General features: G+C 34.7%; 2 protein-coding genes across 4 annotated transcripts; one reads left to right on the top strand and one right to left on the bottom strand.

Moving 5' to 3' along the window:
• The first annotated feature begins 5211 nt into the window (after positions 1-5211).
• On the top strand, positions 5212-15861 carry LOC104809594 (ADP-ribosylation factor GTPase-activating protein AGD4). Its single transcript, XM_010535628.1, has 19 exons — positions 5212-5442; positions 5589-5665; positions 6580-6680; positions 7369-7439; positions 7975-8037; positions 8646-8690; positions 9162-9227; positions 9672-9719; positions 9809-9904; positions 10013-10054; positions 10794-11006; positions 11560-11685; positions 12350-12565; positions 13014-13100; positions 13198-13458; positions 13815-13936; positions 14353-14443; positions 14571-15025; positions 15539-15861. Exons 1-19 carry the CDS (start codon positions 5395-5397, stop codon positions 15648-15650), a joined length of 2340 nt encoding a protein of 779 aa, XP_010533930.1. The 5' UTR covers positions 5212-5394; the 3' UTR covers positions 15651-15861.
• Positions 15862-16042: 181 nt separating this feature from the next.
• LOC104809593 (inactive leucine-rich repeat receptor-like serine/threonine-protein kinase At1g60630) lies at positions 16043-19151 on the bottom strand. Of its 3 annotated transcripts, none has more exons than XM_010535626.2 (3): positions 18995-19151; positions 17024-18795; positions 16043-16905 (listed from the first exon to the last, which is right to left on the bottom strand). In XM_010535626.2, the coding sequence occupies exons 2-3, from the start codon at positions 18372-18374 to the stop codon at positions 16241-16243; spliced, it is 2016 nt and encodes a 671-aa protein (XP_010533928.1). In that variant the 5' UTR covers positions 18375-18795; positions 18995-19151; the 3' UTR covers positions 16043-16240. The 3 variants fall into 3 exon arrangements, with proteins under 3 accessions (XP_010533928.1, XP_010533929.1, XP_010533927.1); XM_010535627.2 differs by having other exon boundaries at positions 17024-18789; XM_010535625.2 differs by having other exon boundaries at positions 17024-19151.
• Positions 19152-21358: the final 2207 nt, after the last annotated feature.

The following is a 21358-nucleotide window of genomic DNA, read 5'->3' as shown; positions in this document are numbered from 1 at the left end:
CAACTCGCCGCCGACTTACAAACCACGGTGGTTGTCCCTCCTTGTACCAAGGCCACGCTCCTTTGTGTTTTTCCCCAACATTATTAATAAAACTCCAGGCCGTACCGCCGGCCTTTCTTGCCCTTAATCTCTCGGACCTCTCCAGCATCCTAAGTCCAACTGCCCGCAATATCTCGGACCCCCTTGGTTCCGAGAAGGCTTAGTCGAGTTCCTTGGAACCCTAGCACGTCCACAGCACGTCCAAGGCTTCCCTTCTCTTCCCCTTTGCTCGACTGCCGCACGGACCATCCTAGCTCAGTTCTAGGCCCGTGACAGTAGTGGGTGTTGGGTAAATAACATTTATGGTGTATTAAATGAAAAATAAAATATAACTCCGTACACTTTTATTAAAAGTTAATGTACTAATTAATATAAATAAATATATTAATCTAATATAATCAATTTGAAATGGTAACGTAATTTTAGTTTTATAGTGGGTAGTGAGTGTTGTGCACAAATCAATTTTATAGTGTATTAAATTTAAAATAAAATATAATTAAATAAAAATTTAAAAATGTAATTAAATAAATGGCTAATGAGATTTTTATGTATTAGACTTCGTTTTATGAAATTCTGAATGGAATAATATGGAGAGCTTTTGCCTATGGCAAAACAAAGGTAATAGGTTACAAAGAGGTTGTAGGTCTATTCTACTAGAGGTGGATGCGAAAGAAGTTGTAGAAAAGATCAATAACAACAAGCAGTCGTTAAGTTGGCAGAAATACACTCAAGAAATTGAAGTGCTTTGGGAGATGTTCTCGAATATCAGTTTGGCTCATATCCAAAGGAATAGTAATTCTCCGGCTGATGCAATTGCGAAATTTGCGTTGAATCGTAAATCTCCTATTGTATTTTGTTCGAACTCTTGTCCTGAGTGGCTTTGTAGCGAAGGATTGTTCTTCAATTTATTAATTTAATCTATTAATTTTTGTGAAAAATAAAACAAAGGTAATAGGTTAGCCACCAATCTGGCCATTTCCGAAAATCAGTTGTCTTCGCAATCTTATAAGAACAATGGCGAGAATCAATATTTTTGTCATCCACTTAAATACTATCAAAAGTTTTCATATGAAGTATATAGATATTAGTGTATGAATGTATATATAACTATAATGTATAAGGTATGTGTATATATAGGTACATATGTATATGTGTATTTATGTATCTATATATTTGTATATATATATCATATGTATAATGTATTTTATGTTATATATATCTATTATATTTATATTTTTTAAATTTTAAGTTAATCAATAAATTATATGTAAATTTAACTATTTTTAAAACTAAATTATGTATGTATATATGTATCTATATATGAATATAATATATATACATATATATATATATAAGTGTGTAATTATGTATACACGTATGTATGTATTATATATTATATATTTATACATATTATATTTATATTTTTTTAAATCTCAAGTTAATCAATAAATTACGTAAAAATTTAATTATTTTTAAAACTACATTATGCACATATGTATGCATATATGTATATATATATAATTTTATATATATCAATGAAGAAATTATGTATATATGTATATGTCTATGTGTTTGAATATATATACATGTACGTAATATATATGTATATATATATCCTATGTATGTATTTTATATTATATTTATATATATTATATATATGAATATTTATGTAATATATATGTATATATGATACATATACATGTATATGTAATTATATATATACATATATATATTGTATGTATGTGTTTTATATTATATATTATACAAATTCTATTTATTTATTTTAACTCAAGTTAATCAATAAATTATATGTAGATTTAATTATTTTTAAACTATCCCCTGTGATTCTTTCTTTTTTATCGGTTAATATTTGTTTGTTAGTTATCATCTCCATCATCAGTTTTATTGAGAAAAACTATGTCGGTAATATTGTTACTATTCTTTTTGTTTGTTTTTCTCTCTCTTTTGCCAATATCTAATTTAGGTTTTTTTTAATTTATAAAATATGATCAGCAAAAAAACCAGGAACAAAAACGGACAAAATCACCGATCTCTTCTCATAAAGAATGACAAAAATATGATATTTTTGGTTATATTTTCAACCAAAGTTTTAAAAACCGAATCTTTAGATTCTGTCAATTCACAATGAAGAAATAAAGAAAAACCATAAATATGGAATGGACATAAGATTTCATAAGATTGTGGACATCGGTTGCGAGACCAGAGACGATGATGAAGAATTGGTCATAGATCTTGTAGATTATTTGGAGATCGATAGCGATGATATGTAATTGAACACCGAGTCTCCGGTCATTGGCGATGGCGAAGCTGTTATTCCCGACCATAGACACAAGGACTCTTCCATTGTATTTGAATATCTCTATATATATCTATATATATCTGTATTTTATATTTTTATTTTTTTAGTATATTTATACATATTATATTTAAATTTATGTTTTTTAAAATTCAACTAATCAATAAATTTTATGATATATAAGTAAATTTATCTATTTTTAAAACTAGATTATGTATATGTATATATGTATTATGTACGTTGAACCATTCAAACTCAAAATTATATATATATATATATATATATATGTATAACATATACATGTATGTATGTATATGTCTATGTGTTTCAATATTTATATATAATATATATATATGTATATATACATATATATATATGTGTGAGTGTAAATATATGTTTGTAACTTCGTATATACATTTATATATATATATATATATATATATATATATTTGTGTATGTATATATATGTATATATGTATTTTATATTATATTTTTATTTTTCTAAAACTCAAGTTAATCAATAAATTACATGAACCTTTAAGTATTTTTAAATTAATTATGCATGTATATATGTATATATATACATGCATATATATATATATATGTATGTGAATGTATATATATCTAGATTTATTTATTAAATTTAGGAAAAAACCCTTATAAATATATCAATTTTACCAAATATACCAAATAAATACCTAATGTTGAAATAATTTAAATACATACTCTAACTTACGAAATCAATAACAATTTACAATTTTGATTCGTATGAATGTTGAATATAATGTTTAAATTTTACATCATTGTTAGAATCAATACTAAGAATCGTTGTTATTTTTCTGAATTCTTTTTTTTATGTTAAAAATTAACATCTACTTCATACGTGGTCATCAGAGTCGATGATATGAAAAATTTACCATAAAACTGAATGATAAAATTTTAAAATACCATAGAAAAATAATTGGTAAGAGAAGTTTTGACAAACTTAATCATATTTTCATACAATTTATTATTATTGTAAATAAAAAATTAATAAAATGTTTTAGACGTAATAAAATTCAAATTTATGTTCAATCATTCAAATCGATATATATATATACATCTATATGTATATGTATATTTATATAATCTCGAACATACGTATGAAAAAATTATGTATATATTCTATGTTTATAAATACATATATATATATATATGTATATATATGTATAACTATGCATACATATATAACAATAATAACATTTAGAAAAAATCATTCATATCGACTTTATATAATGTATATATAATATACTAATATTTACTTATTTTTAATTTTTTAAAATATATAATTTCATAATAATTTCTAATTTTAATAAATAAAAAATTAAGGCATATGATATTATCCTAAATTTATAACAACAAACATTATAATTAAAATATTCATCAAAAAAATAACTCGCACATCGCGCGGGTCTTTACCTAGTTAAAATAATGAATGTACTAAAAATATAATTGAATTTTCATTTCCATGTAATTTTGAAAATATATAAATATTGGTAAATCATATATTTTCATTTATTTACAATATATATAAATTATAAATATATAAATATTTGTTTTAATGTTATTAAATCACATCTTTGATATATTAAAAATATATATATATATATATATATAATGAATATTTTTTTAAACTGTAATAAATTATTGATATTTTACGAAATATATAAATATTTCTTTTAATTAAATTAAATCACCTATATTAAATCATTTTTAATGAGCATTTTAATAAATCAATGAGAACTATAAAAGTGACACATAGACAATGATATTATATAAGAATGCCATTTTTTTAAAAGAAATAAATTATATTTAAAGCATATTTTATCACAAAATCTCAATTACTATATTTATATTTAAATCATACATTTTAGATTTATTAAAAATTTATAATAATTCAATCTACATAAAAATTCACCAACTTTTTAAAAACTTTTATATAAATAAGCGAACTTTTAAATTTTATAAAACAACTGTATGAACTTTCTAATGCATATATATATATATATAAGTGTGTGGAGGGTGTGTTATATATGTATGTAGTCACTTCCTTTTGTATCACCAATGGGTTTCATATCCGAATTCCACTTACAAATACATCTTCTTTCTTGGTAGGTGAACCTCGAAATCACCCATTACAACTGCATACAAAGATCAGAAATTTTGTTTTTCAAAATCGAAGTCAGAAATAAAGATACTGTTGCAATATCTTAGCCACAATTACTTGTGCTCGAAGAGAAAAACATGAACTTATCCGTTGAATTTGGGATGATTTATGTAATCTTGAAGAAAACCCATCTCCTTACCGATTTCTTTCTTCACTTTATTGAGTGATACTTGTCATCACGTTCCTTTGCAAAAATATCTCGTACATTGAATTTTAATTAGGAGGTTAATAGTGAATACAATTATTACTTTTGGAAAGGCAATCTGTGTTGTTGAACTTCAAGAGGAGCTTCTTTACCAAGAAAATTTTAACGAAAACAGCCAATTGTGGTGGTAAAATTATTTTACCTTGATAGTGTTGTATAGGAATACAAACATTCGAGTGTATAGATTAATAAGAATTAATTCAAGAAATTGAAATCAAGTGGAAAAAAATAAAATATTAAATGTGATGTAATACAGATAATTATTTGGCTATTTGAATCGGAAGGTAACCGAACCGGAATTCTTACTATTTCGGGAAAAAAACTGATCGGCTAATAATGTATTTAATGATAATTAATATATGATTAAACCGGAAGTTTACCGAACCGGAATGGATATGAATTGAAAACAAGACAATCTAATTCGAACCGAAGGTTTCCGGGGATTGTAGGCTCCCCCCGAAACGTCACCATCCATCCATCCTCTCAAAACCAAAGCTGATAAAAGTTCTCTCTGGATCTCGCGAGATCCAAACCAAATCGAAGAAGAAAGAGACACACACAGCCTTAGGGTTAGCTTACGATCGAATCTCCACTTTTGTCTGAAGCTCCTCCAGTTTTGTCTAATCAATGGCGGCTTTTATCAATCTCGAGGATTCCCCAATGTTTCAGAAACAGGTAAACTACTAAGCCGATTACATCAATTGCTTCGACTTCGACTTCTTCTGATTCTGTCTTGTTTGGTTGAGATTTCATGGTTTTGCAATTAGAATTATGGGTATTCAGTCGTTTCTCTTGTGGGTATTTTTTGTTGATTGGATCAGGTTTGCTCCTTGGAGGAGACAGCTGATGAGCTTAAAGATCGTTGTCAGAAGCTATACAAAGGTGTCAAGAAGTTCATGTATGTGTAATCAGTACCTGTTCCTTTTTTTTTTTGTAAATGTCTGAATATCGTCGTTTGATGTATCTGTCATTATAAGTTCTAGGAATTCTATCTCCCGCCTTTTTTTCTGTCGGGTCTCTTCTGACCCATCAGCTGGAATTGAAGTTGGAATTTTGGTGCCAGTTTGCCTCCTCTTACTGACTAGATTGTGAAATGGTTGACCATTCAAGCTCTGCAACTATTCTACCTTTTTCCTGTTAATGTCATATTCTGTACCTTGTTAGCTTGATGACTAGCTACCTTTTGGGACGAAAAAAATTTGCGGATTGTGTGCTATGTGAGTACATTCCCTGCTGATGATGTTGTACCAATGTCGATGTAGCTTTTGACTCCATAATCAAGGCAAAGAATTTATGTTCCCGGCGATTTTGTCTATTTATTTTCTGGATGTCTTTTAGCACAAACGTGTTGTGTATTTGCCTATTTGGTAATCTCTTTATATTTTATCCTGTGTCCGACTATGTTTCATTCATTCCGGTGCGTATCAGTTGATCTGAATCTTGTTAACCTGAACCTCACTTAACAATAACTCACCAAAGATTGCTTTCCTTGCTCCCCTCTTACAGTTGATTTTCCGGCACAAGTCTTTTGGTTGTTTGGCGTTTAAATGGCCTTTCAACTTGTTTGGAACTCATGGAACTAGAGATGATGTGATAACCAACACCATTTTCTTCTCACTCTTTCTCAGTCTCCATTCTCTGTCTACTTAAAATTCCCATTTACAGGGTTTTGTGATGTCCTTGCTCCAACCTATGTTCTTAAATAAGGATCATTTTTTGGTCAGCTGTCTAGTGTTGACTTTTATCATTGTATTGATGTGGCTGACCACATTACCGATGCCTGATAGGATTGCATTATTTTTTTTTATGTAGGGGAGCATTAGGAGAGGCATCCACTGGGGATACTGCATTTGCGGATTCCTTGGAAGCGTTTGGTGCAGGACATGATGACCCTGTCAGTGTTTCAATTGGAGGTTGTTGATTCACTTATAAATCACTTTGTCATGCTAAGTAGACTAAGAGTACCTCCTTTTATCTCACTTTTCTAGTTAGAGAAGATCATTTTGTGCCAGTATAGTCTGCTAGCCGTAATATAGGATGCTCTCCTTGTGGGGTTTCCATTCATTGAAATCTAGAATACCTTTAATCAAAATTATGTGCGTTTCTTAGTTCAGTTTACTTTTTTAGAGGGCTAGATCAGAAATGGAATACAAAGCCCATCCATTTTTTAACTTTAAAAGTTTTCAGGGTCATTTATCTAAAAAGTGAACATTAATTAAGCTGTTGAGACTACTAGGACCGTCCGTAGGACGCTATTTGTTTAGAGTAATTGATGTGGAAGTTGATTGTGACAATGCTCGATCTGGATGGATGTTTGCTTATTGTTATATGTTTACTGAAGTTTCCGTATCTTGGCTTGGCTTGCGAGATCTCTATTATTAGCTTAAAGCATCTTCTCATTTCAAAATTTTTTCTCATTCATTTCTTTTAACTTTGCTGGCTTTATGGATAACCTGTCTATGTGCCCTTTGCACATGAATTTTGTCTTGATATTACCCTTTCTTTGAAATAAGATGCTAGGCTAAACTGGGAATAGTTCCTTGAAATATTTGAAGAACTTATATCTGATTGTTTGATTGTGATTCTTTTGGGTGCTACCAGGTCCTGTTATATCCAAATTCATAAATATACTTCGGGAGCTTGGCTCTTATAAGGAGTTCCTTCGCTCCCAGGTCAGTTCTCATAATATCTTGTTTCAGTAATCATAAATGTGTTTCTCAAGAAAGAGGAGAAATGCAAAAATATTGAAAATAAATACTTGACCTATAATTGGGTTGTATGGAGCGAAATTGGGCATGTTCTGAATGAATAATGTAAAAATGCAATACTTTTCACATTTTTCCTCCAACGGTTCACACAATTTGAAACTGAGCTTGTCATTCCGGTAATCAAATCATTAGAAAGATAGTGCCTAGACATAAATGTAGCAAAAGAGATTATGTAGAAATTGTACTAGGATTAGCTCCTAGAAGTAATGACAAATAAGAAAAATAACGAAAAAACCAAAAAGAAAATATTTTAAAATTCTAATGATTTATCCAAGTCAAATTTTTTGATGCACCATTAAATGGAGAGAAATGGTTTGGCAGTTTTGATTTCGAGCTAGCTTGCTGGCAAGCAAAAGATGGCAAGAAAGCTTGGCAATGTAAAGAACATAGTAAGGAATGATATTTGGAGATACCATAATGGAACTTTTTTGCATTATAGGTGGAGCACGTGTTACTTGAGAGGTTGACAAACTTTTTGAACGTTGATCTACAAGAGGCAAAGGTAACTTTCTTTTTTCTACTACGTTCGATGATTTCCAACATTTCACTGTACAGTAGAAGGCTAGAAGTATTAAATGATTTGCTGCTAGAATATTATGCGTTCAACATTGATTAACAAATTGAGGACTTTTTGTTGTTCATCTTCTCCACTTGTTGACTGCATCTACGCGATACAGGGAATATCCATTGCTATTATCTTCCAATGGGAAGTGAAGAGGATACCACTTTTAAGATTGTCTCAATCACTTGGGGATTTTTTCTTTCAACTCTCTCTTTAGGGAACCCTAGGAGAGCAATTCTTTTTCTCTTTTAGCACACGTCTAGATTATAACTTTTTAAATTGGAGTAAAGAACCATATAGAAAATCATACTTCAACCATATACAATGTAACTAAGAAAATGTATCATGAGAAATCTGGCCATTGAGTTGGGTCTTTTAAGACATTTTACCGACTTTTAATTCTATCTTCTTCATTCTCTTGAATTTCAGTTTTCTGATAGAAATTTATCTCTTACATTCTCCGATGCTCTTAAAGATTTGAGATGGTTGAAAACTCGAGTTGGCATTTGCCAATGATTCCCTGTGTTGTTGTTTTTTTACCTTTTCAGGAGTCCCGCCGACGCTTTGATAAAGCTGTTCATTCTTATGATCAGGTACTTGGTTACGCTAACTATTGCTTCACTTATTTTCTGTGCATATATTGATTTCCTAGTGAAATACTTTTATATGTTGCTGTTCCCCAAAGTGAGAACTTAATTTTATTTTGTTTTTATAGATCTTGTTATAGATGCATCCTGTTTTGGTTTCAACCTGGAATGTGCATGGTCATATCACATAAGAAAAAGGTTGACAAAGAGTTCTATTTGATAATGAAAAACGACTCTAAGGTGTTATGGGTAGATTGCGAAAACTCATCACTATTTTAGCACAATACACCATGTGCTTGTGCTATTTAGTTGCAATGTAAACCTCTTTTGATTATGATCTTAGAGATGGAAAGTAAGTTCTTCTCTTGAATTTCTATTTAGTATCAAATGCTTTTAAAATCAGTGAGATTCATAAGCATTGTGGTGCGATGCTTAGTATGCCTAAAACTTGAGCAATGCATTTCTGTCCATTTGAAGGCTCGTGAAAAGTTTGTGTCATTGAAGAAGAATACAAGAGGAGACATTGTTGCTGAGTTGGAGGAGGTATGCAATGTGTTTCCTTTGGGCTTAGTTTCTTGTCTTCTTCCTTATCCGATCAGAAAATAGTCCTGATGCAACTCCTGATGAATGATGTGACAACTTTTGGTTAGGGATCCATTCTTAAGCTTCACATACGTGCTTTAACGGCTTGTCCAAATATAATTATGCAATTGATACAGGAAGATTGTTGCTCAGAGTATAACCCAATTGTTGTTAGTTTTCTTATACAAACTTTTATTTGACACAACTGAATGAGATTTGTAGTTGAAGCCATCTTCGCCAATATTTCCTCTTTTTGGGGGGGACATTTCTGTGCTTCATTGTTCGTTTTTCTTTTCTTTGTTTTTGTTCGTCACTATTATTTTTCTTTTGATCTTCTCTTTAGTCTTAGATATGGAAGCAACAAGCATGGGTAAACTCACCAGAACTATTTTATCTGAATGACAGGATCTGGAGAATTCAAAGTCAGCATTTGAGAAAAGCCGTTTCAATCTTGTATGTTAATCATCAAGCAGAAACTGTTGATATTTAATATTGATCTTTCTACTTCTAAATGAACTTTCTCTTTGGCTTAAGGAATTCAGGTCAATTCATTGATGAATATTGAAGCTAAAAAGAAGTATGAGTTTTTGGAATCTATAAGTGCGATCATGGATGCCCATTTGAGATATTTTAAGCTTGTAAGTTTCTTTTTAATTTTACATTTTTAGTCATTATCATGTACGGCCAACCGAGTCACTTTTGTGTCATGTCATGTTCCTTAATGTTGCGGTATTGTGTTGCATCAGGGCTATGACTTATTGAGTCAACTGGAGCCATTTATCCATCAGGTATATCCTTAATTTCGACTCAATTGGCAGTGTCAACATGACCTGAAATTTTTTGATAGCCTGGAAAATTACGAAGATGAAATATATTCTGGGAATATTCTAGGTTTTATTGAATGGTGACGTAAAGACTTTCTGTCCATAAAAGCCTATGAATGGAAATCCTACTTATAAATCATAAGATTGTATGACTTCCCCAGTCTCAGAAGGATCTTTGTTTAGCATTTACATTTAGGAGAGGTAAACCAATGTATATTTGTTTAGGTAAACCAATGTAAGAGGTCCTGAAATGGTTGCATTGTTTCCAGGATAGGAAGCACAGATAAATTTGTACGCGGGCATAGGAACAAGTTTGGTAGTCAAGAACAATTAATAATTCTTTCCTGTGTGATCGACCTTGTATTGGATGATTAGAAAAAGAGAAGCAGAAACAACTCCAATATATTCTTTCCTAATGTGAAAACTGTTATTACCCAATTCTAATAATATGAAAGTTGCAGACTCACAGGATTCTGCTCTGATAATTAACATCATATTGGTTTGACTGTCATGGCCCCGATTTAAGGATCTGAATTCTGGTAGCGATCTGGCTTCCTTCTGACAAGTGCTTGGGAAAATTATAAGTTTATACTTTATACGAAAACACAAAAATAGGGGTACCATATTTCATAGTTCCCAAAGTTTTCCGATTCTTGGACAGGATATACTATCACACTAATATCTGCTACTCTTCTTCATGCAGGTTTTGACATATGCACAACAATCTAAAGAACAGACTAAGATTGAACAGGATCGGCTTGAAAGACGCATTCAAGAATTCAGGACCCAGTCTGAATTAGACAGCCAACGGGCCTCTTCGAACGCTGAGCCCTCTAGCGCTGATGGCAACCGTGTAGTTGGAATTATGCAGTATAAGAATATTGAAGCAACTTTGCCATCCACAGCAGACAAAGAAGTAAGCATTTTCCAACTCTTTCATGCAAGAATCAGGAGCAAATTACACTTTTTACCTTATCGTGGTCCTCTTCGTATGTTTGTTTGTGCTAATGGAAGTATTTTGTAGTTGGGCAGCTTGTGTAGAAATGTTAAAAAAAAAGTCCTTTTTGTGTTTTGCAACAGGAAAATGGGTAAAAGTCGCTTAGTCTGTCCAAAGCAAGGATGATCCTTGTGTTGGAAGGGGTAGAATCCCTTTAAAGAAATTGAGTCTTAAGTTTGAAGTGTAGAAAATATGTCAGCATTTTGCTTAGGCCATTCTTGTTTTACTATTTGACATAGCCAAAAATGTCATTGACCAACCCCATTCACCGTTATTTTGTTGATTTTATCGATTGCCTTCTGTAAAGTTTTTTCTGATCTCATGACGTGTTCTATGATGTCATGTCACCAGTTTAGTCTTGTGGGTATACTTTGAGACCTAAAATGGAATTTTAGTGATCATTCCTTATATGTTTCGCCGGAGAATGTGTACTTCTTTTCATCTTATGTATTCCCACATTGTATTGGTGCAGGTAATTAAGCAGGGGTATTTATTAAAGCGATCATCTAGTATCAGAGGTGATTGGAAAAGGAGATTTTTTGTGCTTGATAGTCATGGATCCCTGTTCTATTACAGAAACACTGGTAATAGATCAACGGTATGCAACAACCTTCTTTTCTGCCTTGTTGAGATGCCAGCCATCTGCTTCTCTACCTTGTCCTTTTTTCTATAATAATTGATTATAAATCTGGATCCCAATTCTCAGTTTTTTTTAAAAATGTCGCCAATTATTATTTTGTGAATCCTAATACCTGTGATGAAAATATATTTATAAGGAAATAGTGAGGACAAACATGACAGGCAAAAGTTTACATATAAATAAAATGCTAAGAATGCTATTCTGAAGTATTTAGTTTTTGTAGTTAAGGGATATCCAGTTGCATTAAGTACGGAAATCTATGGTCCTCCTTATCGTTATTTCTTCTGATATAAGATTGGGGAATTGGTTTTTAACCTTATAATTACTTTCAATTGTCACTGTAAATTGTAGGATAAGTCGTTTAGGCATTTATTTGAAATCCACCCTTTTTTAGGTAGCATTTTACAAAATTGACACAGCTAGGAATACTAAGTAGAAATCAGTTACATCTAGATTAGTTTGCGTGCCTCTCTCATGCTTCTCTTTTTAAAGCGAGTTGTTCTTGCTTGTGTTTAATCTTGTTATCATCCCGTTTTTCAGGTTCTTTTTCTTTCTTTCCTTAAGTACAGTGAAAAGGGTGTTGTATTTAGTATCTTTTTATTTTTACTTTTTCTCTTTGCAGGGAACTCAGTATCATTATACAGGTTCATCTGACCATAATAGTAGTGTCTTCGGTAGATTTCGTTCAAGGCACAATAGATCAGCTTCCCTCGCTGATATGAGCCTAGGCTACACTACCATTGATCTCCGGACTTCAATGATAAAGTTGGATGCAGAGGACACGGATCTTCGACTTTGTTTCAGAATAATTTCTCCTCAAAAGACTTACACATTACAGGTAACCCGATTTACATGCTTAGGGACTAGCTGGTACAAGTCACAGTGCTCCTGTAGTTACACATATTCTGAATCCTCGTGCCCATTCCATCAGGACCTTATAAACTCCTTTTTTAGGTGTAATTTATACTTGTTTGGTTTTCCCGATGTTGGTTCATGGGGTCACATAGCGAGTTCATAAATTGACTCAGTCAATATTGAAGGAAATTTCTTCTTGTCAACTTGATCTTTTGGGTTCTAGAATGATTAATGAGGACTTTTTTGCATTCTTGATTTGACCTTGGTGTGATGCGTTGGCTGTTTAGTTCTTGTGATCTACGATCTAGTGTAATTGAATTCATTACAAATATAAAAATGCCTCAAATGGCGGGTTGATCCCCGTTCATTCTTGCACATAACCCAAGTACTTCAGAAGAATAACATGGACTCGTTTTTTCTACTTTTTCCAGGCTGAAAATGGAGCAGATAGGATGGATTGGGTAAATAAAATCACGGCCGCTATAGCGACTCTTTTGAATTCTCACTTTCTACAACAGGTTGATGCAATATGAGGGTCGGGGTTTTTTATTTCTCTTTGAAATTAAATTTTGAGTGGTCTTGCTGCTAACAGAATCATTGGTTTTTTCCCTACAGCCACTGATCAGATACTTAAACAAAAGCTACTCTGGCTCTGGTTCTGCTGCTGATATCCTCTCATTGGATAGTCAACAAGAGAATGATGACAAACTAAATATGGCAGATGACGTTCCCACTATACTTCGACGAATTCCAGGAAATAATGTATGTGCAGAGTGTAATGCTCCGGTGCCCGATTGGGCATCTCTAAATCTTGGAGTTCTGCTGTGTATTGAATGCTCTGGTGTTCACAGGAATCTCGGCGTTCATATATCCAAGGTAGGCACAGCTTTTCTATTGGAATGATATTCAAGATCTTGTCTTCATAGCAGAGTCTTGGAGATGCTGTCTCCTCACCCTTCAAAAGTTGAAATTCTCTTAGTAAAAATAAATTGCTTCACCAGAGGCGAAATTCATGCAAAAGTAAACATCATTTCAATATTTGTAGTGTTTCAAAATATTCTGGATCATATATGCTTTAGAGTTAATGGGCATTCTGAAACATTTGATGTGGGATCTTTGCTGCAGTAAGACTTGAGTAGAATTTCTAAGAAGAGACTAGGAACTGAGTCATGGGTTTTTCATTTTTCAGCCTTATATCTTCAAACTGTAGTATTCTTCCTTGCAAACTGCAGGTGAGGTCCCTCACACTGGATGTGAAAGTATGGGAGCCAACAATCTTGGAGTTATTTCGCAACTTAGGAAACGAATTCTGTAACTCAGTGTGGGAAGGATTACTCCTCCTTGATAACGACAGGTATGATTTCTCGAGACAAATACTGGTCTAAACTGCAAAAAATCCCACCTCTTGTACCGGGTAAATTTATATTGAAAACTCTTCTCTCCGACTGAGAGCTACTACGTTGAGGTATTGCTACCTCTCTACAACAGGTTCCACTCTTTATTTACTCTTTGAGCGAATTATTTAGCATATTAGGCAGGATCCTGGCTTTTGAGGTTAGATAGAGATCCATTAGAGATCATATACATGTAGAGAACTGGAATGGTTTCATTCGGTATGCATACCAATCCGACATGAGGTTACAACATGATAAATGGTGTTGAGCTTGTCCATATATTATCTCGATGTTCACTGACATACGCTCAAAAAAAAAACTTTGTACAGCATCAACAAATTTTCGGCTTTTACAATTTGTTGGTTACATTATGCAGTGATTCCAAATCAACAGTGACACATGCTTCAATTTCGAAACCATGCCCGGAAGACTCCTTTTCTCTGAAGGAGAAATACATTCAAGGAAAGGTATTGGATCAATTATTAGTTCTCCTTTTCTTTCAACATGTATATATCTCAACGATTGATCAAATGCCAACATGAGCTTTGAATCCATTGAGCTCATACTTAAAAATACTAATTTCTTTTGGATCAGTACCTGGAGAGAGCGTTAGTCATCAAAGATGCCGGAGATGGAAACCGTTCTGCAGCCTGTGGAATCTGGGAAGCCGTTCAAAGCCAAAACATACGAGAAATTTATCGGCTCATAGTGACATCGGACACAACTATCATCAATACCAAGTTTGATGATGTTACTGATACCGATTCTTATCACCATTTGGGCAACTCGTCTGATGAAGATTCGCCTGCGGAAAAGAAAGGACATGATCCATCCGCCTGTCGGAGAATCAAGGATTCCAAAGAACCTGGAAACTGTCTACAAGGTTGTACTCTGTTACACGTGGCTTGTCACAGCGGCGATGCGGTGATGCTCGAACTGTTGTTACAGTTCGGTGCTGACTTAAACATGAGAGACTTTCATGGAAGAACACCATTACACCATTGCATAGCATCAGGGAACAACACCTTTGCAAAGATTCTACTGAGAAGGTACACGTTCTTTACACCCTAAACCCTAAATGCTGTAGAACTGATAAACCAATAATGCGGTCTTTGTGTTGCATTATCATGAAACCTTGAAGTGTGGTATTCGTTTTCCTGCGAAAATGGAGTCGTATTTCAGAACAAACATCTGTAGTAATTAGGGCTGGGCATGGGTACCGAACCTGTGGGACCCGCGATATAGTTCCGAGAACCCGAGCAGTGGCAAGTACAAGGTTCGGTCCTTTGCCGGTGTGAGAACTCGAGCCATGGATTCGAGTGTGGGTTTTGTCGGTCTAATCCGAGGGGAGAGAGGGAGAGGGGGTGAGTGCACGGTGAGGCAGTGAGATCCAAAAAGTCTCGGTGCGCATTGAGATATAAAAGGTCCAAAGAGTCGAGGCGTGGTAGCGAAGACGAATGTCTACGGGATACGAGACATTTTTTGTAATAAAAAGCTTGATATGTTAATTGTGTAAAAGAAAGGATACTGAGGCAGAGTAATGTTTTGGTTGTAAAACGCAGAGGCGGACGGCCATCAATTGAGGACGGGGGAGGGCTAAGCGTTCTCGAGAGGGCTATGGAGATGGGAGCTATTACCGACGAAGAACTCTTCATTCTATTAGCTGAATCCTAAACAAAGAGTTTGGTTTTCAAACGACAAAGAGAGTTTGTGTGTCGGAAAACGTTCGTGGTATCAGATTTGCATTGGCCCTATTCTTTTAACCGCTTACTGCCTTGCTTTGATCAATTTGTAGCAATAAGGACTCCACTGCACCATTCCATTGAATATTCCCTTGCATTTGTAGTTTTTTTTAATGAAAAACTCCAAATTTATTTCAGTTTTGTACTCAAATTTTAGATTCTGATTTCAATATCTGAACTATTTGGAGTTCATGGTGAAAAAATATCATCGTTATCTCCATCCCTTTTTTTAAGAAAAACCCTTTTCGTCATCTTTGGTGATGCATAGAAGAAGAAGAGAAAGAGGATCAAAGTGTTTGGCAGCCGACATAATTCTACACTCTCTGTCTGGTAAGAAAACTTCCACCATTGATTCTGTTTTTGTTTCTAGTACAGTGAGAACCTGAAACACTGAACCAAATTCCTTCAAGTCCCATGAATGATGAATCAAAAGGCTCAACAAAAAAAAAAAAGAAGCTTTACACTATCAAACCCTACTTCAAGAATCAAGAATTCATTCCAGAAAACAACCTTCCCCCCCTCTCATATGCTCACATGATCCTCCCTCGGCAAGCTCTGAACTGTATCCGACCACCTCCCCGGCGAATGATCGCTACTGTTAGACGAGAACGGGGCTTCAGCCCTCGCATCCCTCACCATCTTCAACACCTCTCTCATCACAGGCCGAGTCTCCGGCTGAAGAGCCACACAAGCAGTGGCAATACTCAACAGAGCCTGAAGCTTCTCCTCCGATGATGCCTCGTTCCCGGAGGAAGTCGGCTCCTCGCCCGATTCTGTCTCTTCCTCTCTCACGGCACGGACCCAGTGAGAGATATCTGAACCGTGTTCCTGGACAAGGTCTTGGTACGGAGTTCTGCCCGTTAGAAGCTCTAAGAGGAGAACACCGAAGCTATAGACATCAGCGAGCTGTGTCGAGGCTTTTCGTGGGTCCCTGGACTCGGGGGCTCGGTAGAAGAGTGAGGCAGCGCTTGTTTCCTCGACTGAGTCGGGATTATGGAGCATGGTGAGGCCGTAATCCGTGAGGCATGACTCAAAATCGGGACCTAACAAGACGTTGGACGATTTCAAGTTCCCGTGGGTTAAGCCCGGGTTCTGGTGAATGTAGAGCAATCCTGCAGCTAAGTCCTCTGCTATTTTCAGACATGATGTCCAATGAAGCGGCTTCCCGCCACCGGAACCCCTTGTTCCTGGGAAACAACAGAGAGACAGAACATAGAGATTCAAAGCCAAGTCCAAGCATGGAAACAGAAGGCATGAAGTTTTCAGTGCTATATATGAAGAAAAGAAAGGGCAGTTTTAGCGTACCGTGGATAAGAGAGAAGAGACTGCCATTGGGGAAGTAATCGTAGACCAGTAAACGTTCTTCTTTCGCCTGAAAATAGGCTCTCAACGGTACCAGATTCGGATGTCTGAGCCGACCAAGAATCTCAACATGTCTCTTGAATTCCTCCATGCGAGGATACCTCGAATCCTTCAGCCTTTTCACAGTGACGATGAAACCAGACTCCATCACTGCCTTGTATGTGCTTCCCACCGTCCCTCTCCCTAACGTCTCCGCTGAAGCTTTCAGCAGATCTTCCATGGAGTATCTCACCACTGTCTCCTCAGGATCTCCGGTTCCGAGGAAAACCAGAGTGCCAACCGATCCTTCTTCTCCTCTCTCCCATGAAAACCCTCTGTTTTTCTGGTCACTGCCCTCTGTCTCCGGCGTCGCTCCTTCCGCCGCTGCAACGGCTTTGCCTTTCCGTTCAACGCTTCTCGGCTTTATCTTCCGCCGTCTCCGGAAGATTAGGAGAAGTATCAGCAGGAGGATCAGAACTCCGCCCCCAACGCAACCCGCGATGATTCCGATTCGTTTAGCTTTGTTCCCTTTCGTCGGAAGTGGCTTCGGATGGTTCCTCGACGGCGTCGGCGCGATTCCGCCATTGTTGTCGCCTTCTCCACATGGGTTTTGGATCTGATCGCCGCAGAGACCGAGGTTGCCGGAGAACGACGAAGTGTTGAACTGCTTCAACGCTTTCGTCGGCGGGATTTGACCGGAGAGACGGTTGTTCGAGACATTGAGGAACCTGAGACTTGTCTGATTGAGAGGAGGTACTGAGCCGGTGAAGAGATTGGCTTCCAGGTAGAGCGTGTAAAGGCGGGAGAGGCGGAGCAACGAACTCGGGATCCGGCCGGAAAACCGGTTTCCGGCGAGGACAATGGTTTTCAGGCGGTGAAGATTCGTCAGGGACTCGGGGAACTCGCCGGAGAAGTTGTTGCCATTGAAATAAATCGATTTGAGGTTCACCAAGCCGGAGAGATCGGGGATTGAGCCAGAGAGGAAGTTGCCTTTGAAGCTAAGAACCCTAAGTTGGTCCAACTGATTCAAGCTCTTCCCGTCGAGCGAACCAGTGAGGTTGAGGTGTTCAAGAACAAGCTTCGAGATTCTTCCATTCATGCACTCTCTGACTCCTCTCCAATTGCAGAGATCGGTTCCACGCCACGGAATCGAATCGAAAGGATCTATGGAGGATTTCAAGCTCAGTAAAGCTTCGACATCGCCGGATCTCGCCGGAGAAACCAAGCAGAAAACTGTAGAAGAAGCGACCAGAAGCAAGAAGAGAGAGGATGAAGAACAAGAACTGTAGTAGTACCTTCCCATAACCGATTCCATTTCCAAAAAGACCAACGACGGCGATCGGTCAATCAAAATCGAAAGAACAAATCCGCTTTTATCAGCTGGGGATGGAATCGAATATACGGTCGGATTCAGTTCCTATGAAATCTCTGGACTCTGTATCCGTCGCTTTCCGCAACGGGGTCGCTTTCCAGATCCGCGAGAGTGATTGCCCCGATGCAGAAACTGATCGATCGTTTTCAGAGAAACGGGAAGAGGCCCAGAAGAAGAAAGGAGGGGAAGAAAGGGAAGCAGTTAATGGGTGGAGAGGAGAGGGTTGTTTGGTAGGAGGGCATTTACGAACAGTGAAATTTTCCCTCACTTTCTCTCACTTTCTGGGCATCTTTCCTCGAAGTTCTTGCTCGAGGAAACTCACGGACAGGGCAGCGGAGGCGTCACGTGAAGCCACTGCCTGAAACTTTTTCAGAAACCACAAAGTTAAAAACCAAAAAATCCCTTCTCTCTATGCATTTCCCTCAACGCATCCATAAATTATTACACGCATGCATGTGTGTGTGTGTGTGTATGGATACACTTGCATACATGTGTGAGTCTGTGCGTACACATAAATTAATACAATAATGGTAGAAGATCGAGAAAAATAAAAAAAAAATTACATTTTTGTCTTTATTGTGCTCGTTGTTTTCGCTTTCTCGAGATTCAGGCAGATTGGTTTTAGTTTGGTTGGGCCGTGGAGCTGAGCTGACCCCTGTGGAAAGTGAGAGAAAATGCGAGAAAGTGAGAGAAAATTTGAGAGCGAAGAAGGAGAGGAGAGAGAGAGAGAGAAGGGCGAAATAATTTAGGCTTTGAATGGTAGTGGCTTTTATTTTGGGTTTTTGGCTTTAGTTTTTGGTTTTTAGTTTTTAGTTTTTGATTTTTGGCTTTTAGATTTTATAATATTTGAAAACTCAAAAAAAGTAGTTTTTGGTTTTTCATTGATTTTTTCACTAAAATGGCTTTTCAAGTTTTTAGGAAAAGTAATTTTGTAAAAACTTGAATGTTGTTTTTTTTTTGTTTTTGAATTCTAAAAACTCCAAAAACTCCCACCATTCAATGGCTTAATATAATTGAAGCTTTTGCTGTCACACAAGCAATTATTGAGTGTTGCATCTTGTGCGGATCTATAATTTTTTTTTTCAAATCTTTCTTTTTTTTCTAAATTTTTATTTTCCTTTTGACATGTGTAATTTGAATTATGTTATATGTTTCAATTTAATTGTTTTTAGATTTAGGTTTTTGAGTTTTGGAAAAGTTATACTGCTTCATTTTATATTTAGTTGTGGTTAGTTTTGAGTTTAATTTTTATTAAAAATATTTCATTAGTTTGGTTTAAAAAAAAACTATATCAAATAAGTCATTAGACCTAATAGACTTAATTTCTTTCCGCATATGCTGAAATTTTGTGTATCCGGACCAATATTATGCACATCTAATTATTAGTATCCAAAAATTTTCATCCTTTTATATTTTTCTTGGAAAAGCAAGATATTAAATGACCAAAAATATAAGTCATACACGTAGATTTTTGTGGATCAAAACCAAAATATCCTATCTCTAATTATTATTCCCCGGTTTTTAATAATTACATTCGAGATAATGTATTTTATTATTAAATAGATATCGTTTTCTATTTTTTAAATTATTTTTTACTTTAACTAAAAATATTTAATTTTAATAGAGTGTTAATAGAAACCTTGTCTAATAAAGATATCTATGAATTTTTTTACATTTTTTTAAAAATTGAAAAAAAAATCTAAAACGTCATTTATTTAGAAAAAGGGAGTAGTTTATAAGATTTTTCACCGTTTTAAATTGCTTTGATATTTTTATTGCAAAAGAAAGATATTAACTAACCTACTAGAAATATAATATCAGTGATTGCATTGAAGAAGGAACCAAAAAAAAAAACATACCAAAAGACAAAGCAAAACAAGACCCCAAATACCAATATGCAAGTTAAAGATAGAGCCTTTGATTGGCTTTCAACTAAAACAACCTTTAATTGCTTTACCAAAAAAAAAAGATGGTAATGGTAGAGCCAAAACTCTAATTATGGGATGAAAATATAATATATTGATTTGGTTTTTCGGAGTTATTGATTTTAATTAATTTTATATAAATTAATTTAAAATATTAAGATTGATTTTTAATATGTGATTGTGAAGATACATGTATGGTATAGGTATAATAATGTGGGTGAAAGAGAGTTCACGTAAAGGATGTGCATTTCACCCGCACCAACCAAAGACTACGACCATTTATTTCAACCTCTTAAAAGCTTCTCATTGACGCAGCCATTATCCACGTGTCAATAAATTTAAAATAAAATTTAAAAAATTACATAAATAAATAAAAAAGAGAGGAAAGAACATATTTATGAGATTTAGGTTGCAACTTAAGAAACAAACTAAAAAAGTTTCAAAATTTGAATGGTTTAAATAAAAAAAAGTGACTGATTTGTGATCTAACTAAACAAGGATAGATCCTCCACGTGTGTCGTTTATGACATGGTAAGTAATGTTTTGTTATGAAAATCAAAATTAGGGTTGGACGTTTCGATATTTGGTTTTGATTAGGATTGAAAATGGTTCGATTTGATTTTTTTCGATTTTACAAAAATAGGTATCAATCGGTTATTATGTTATATTCGGTTTGATTCCAAAAAATTCGGTTTTTCTACAATTACTATTTTCAAAAATTTTGAAAGAACCGAATCGAAATATCTACTCCTAATCAAAACTTTTAGGATAATAGAGAATATAATTTCTATTATTCTATTTTTCATAAAAAAAATTTGTTTATAAATTGTCTACTTATAGAAAATCCAAAATTATTGTTCATTTGGATGGTAAGTCTTATAATGAAATAATTAGTCCTAATAGGAATCATAACATCTATTTGCAAATCAATTGATCCATATATATATATATATATATTAAAATGAATTAATAAAAAAAGTGTACCAATGTTAAGGCGCGGGA

The sequence above is a fragment of the Tarenaya hassleriana genome, unplaced genomic scaffold (assembly GCF_000463585.1).
Source record: "Tarenaya hassleriana unplaced genomic scaffold, ASM46358v1 Cleome16, whole genome shotgun sequence".
Classification (NCBI taxonomy): Eukaryota; Viridiplantae; Streptophyta; class Magnoliopsida; order Brassicales; family Cleomaceae; genus Tarenaya; species Tarenaya hassleriana.
This window is presented reverse-complemented; position numbering and strand designations above follow the sequence as displayed.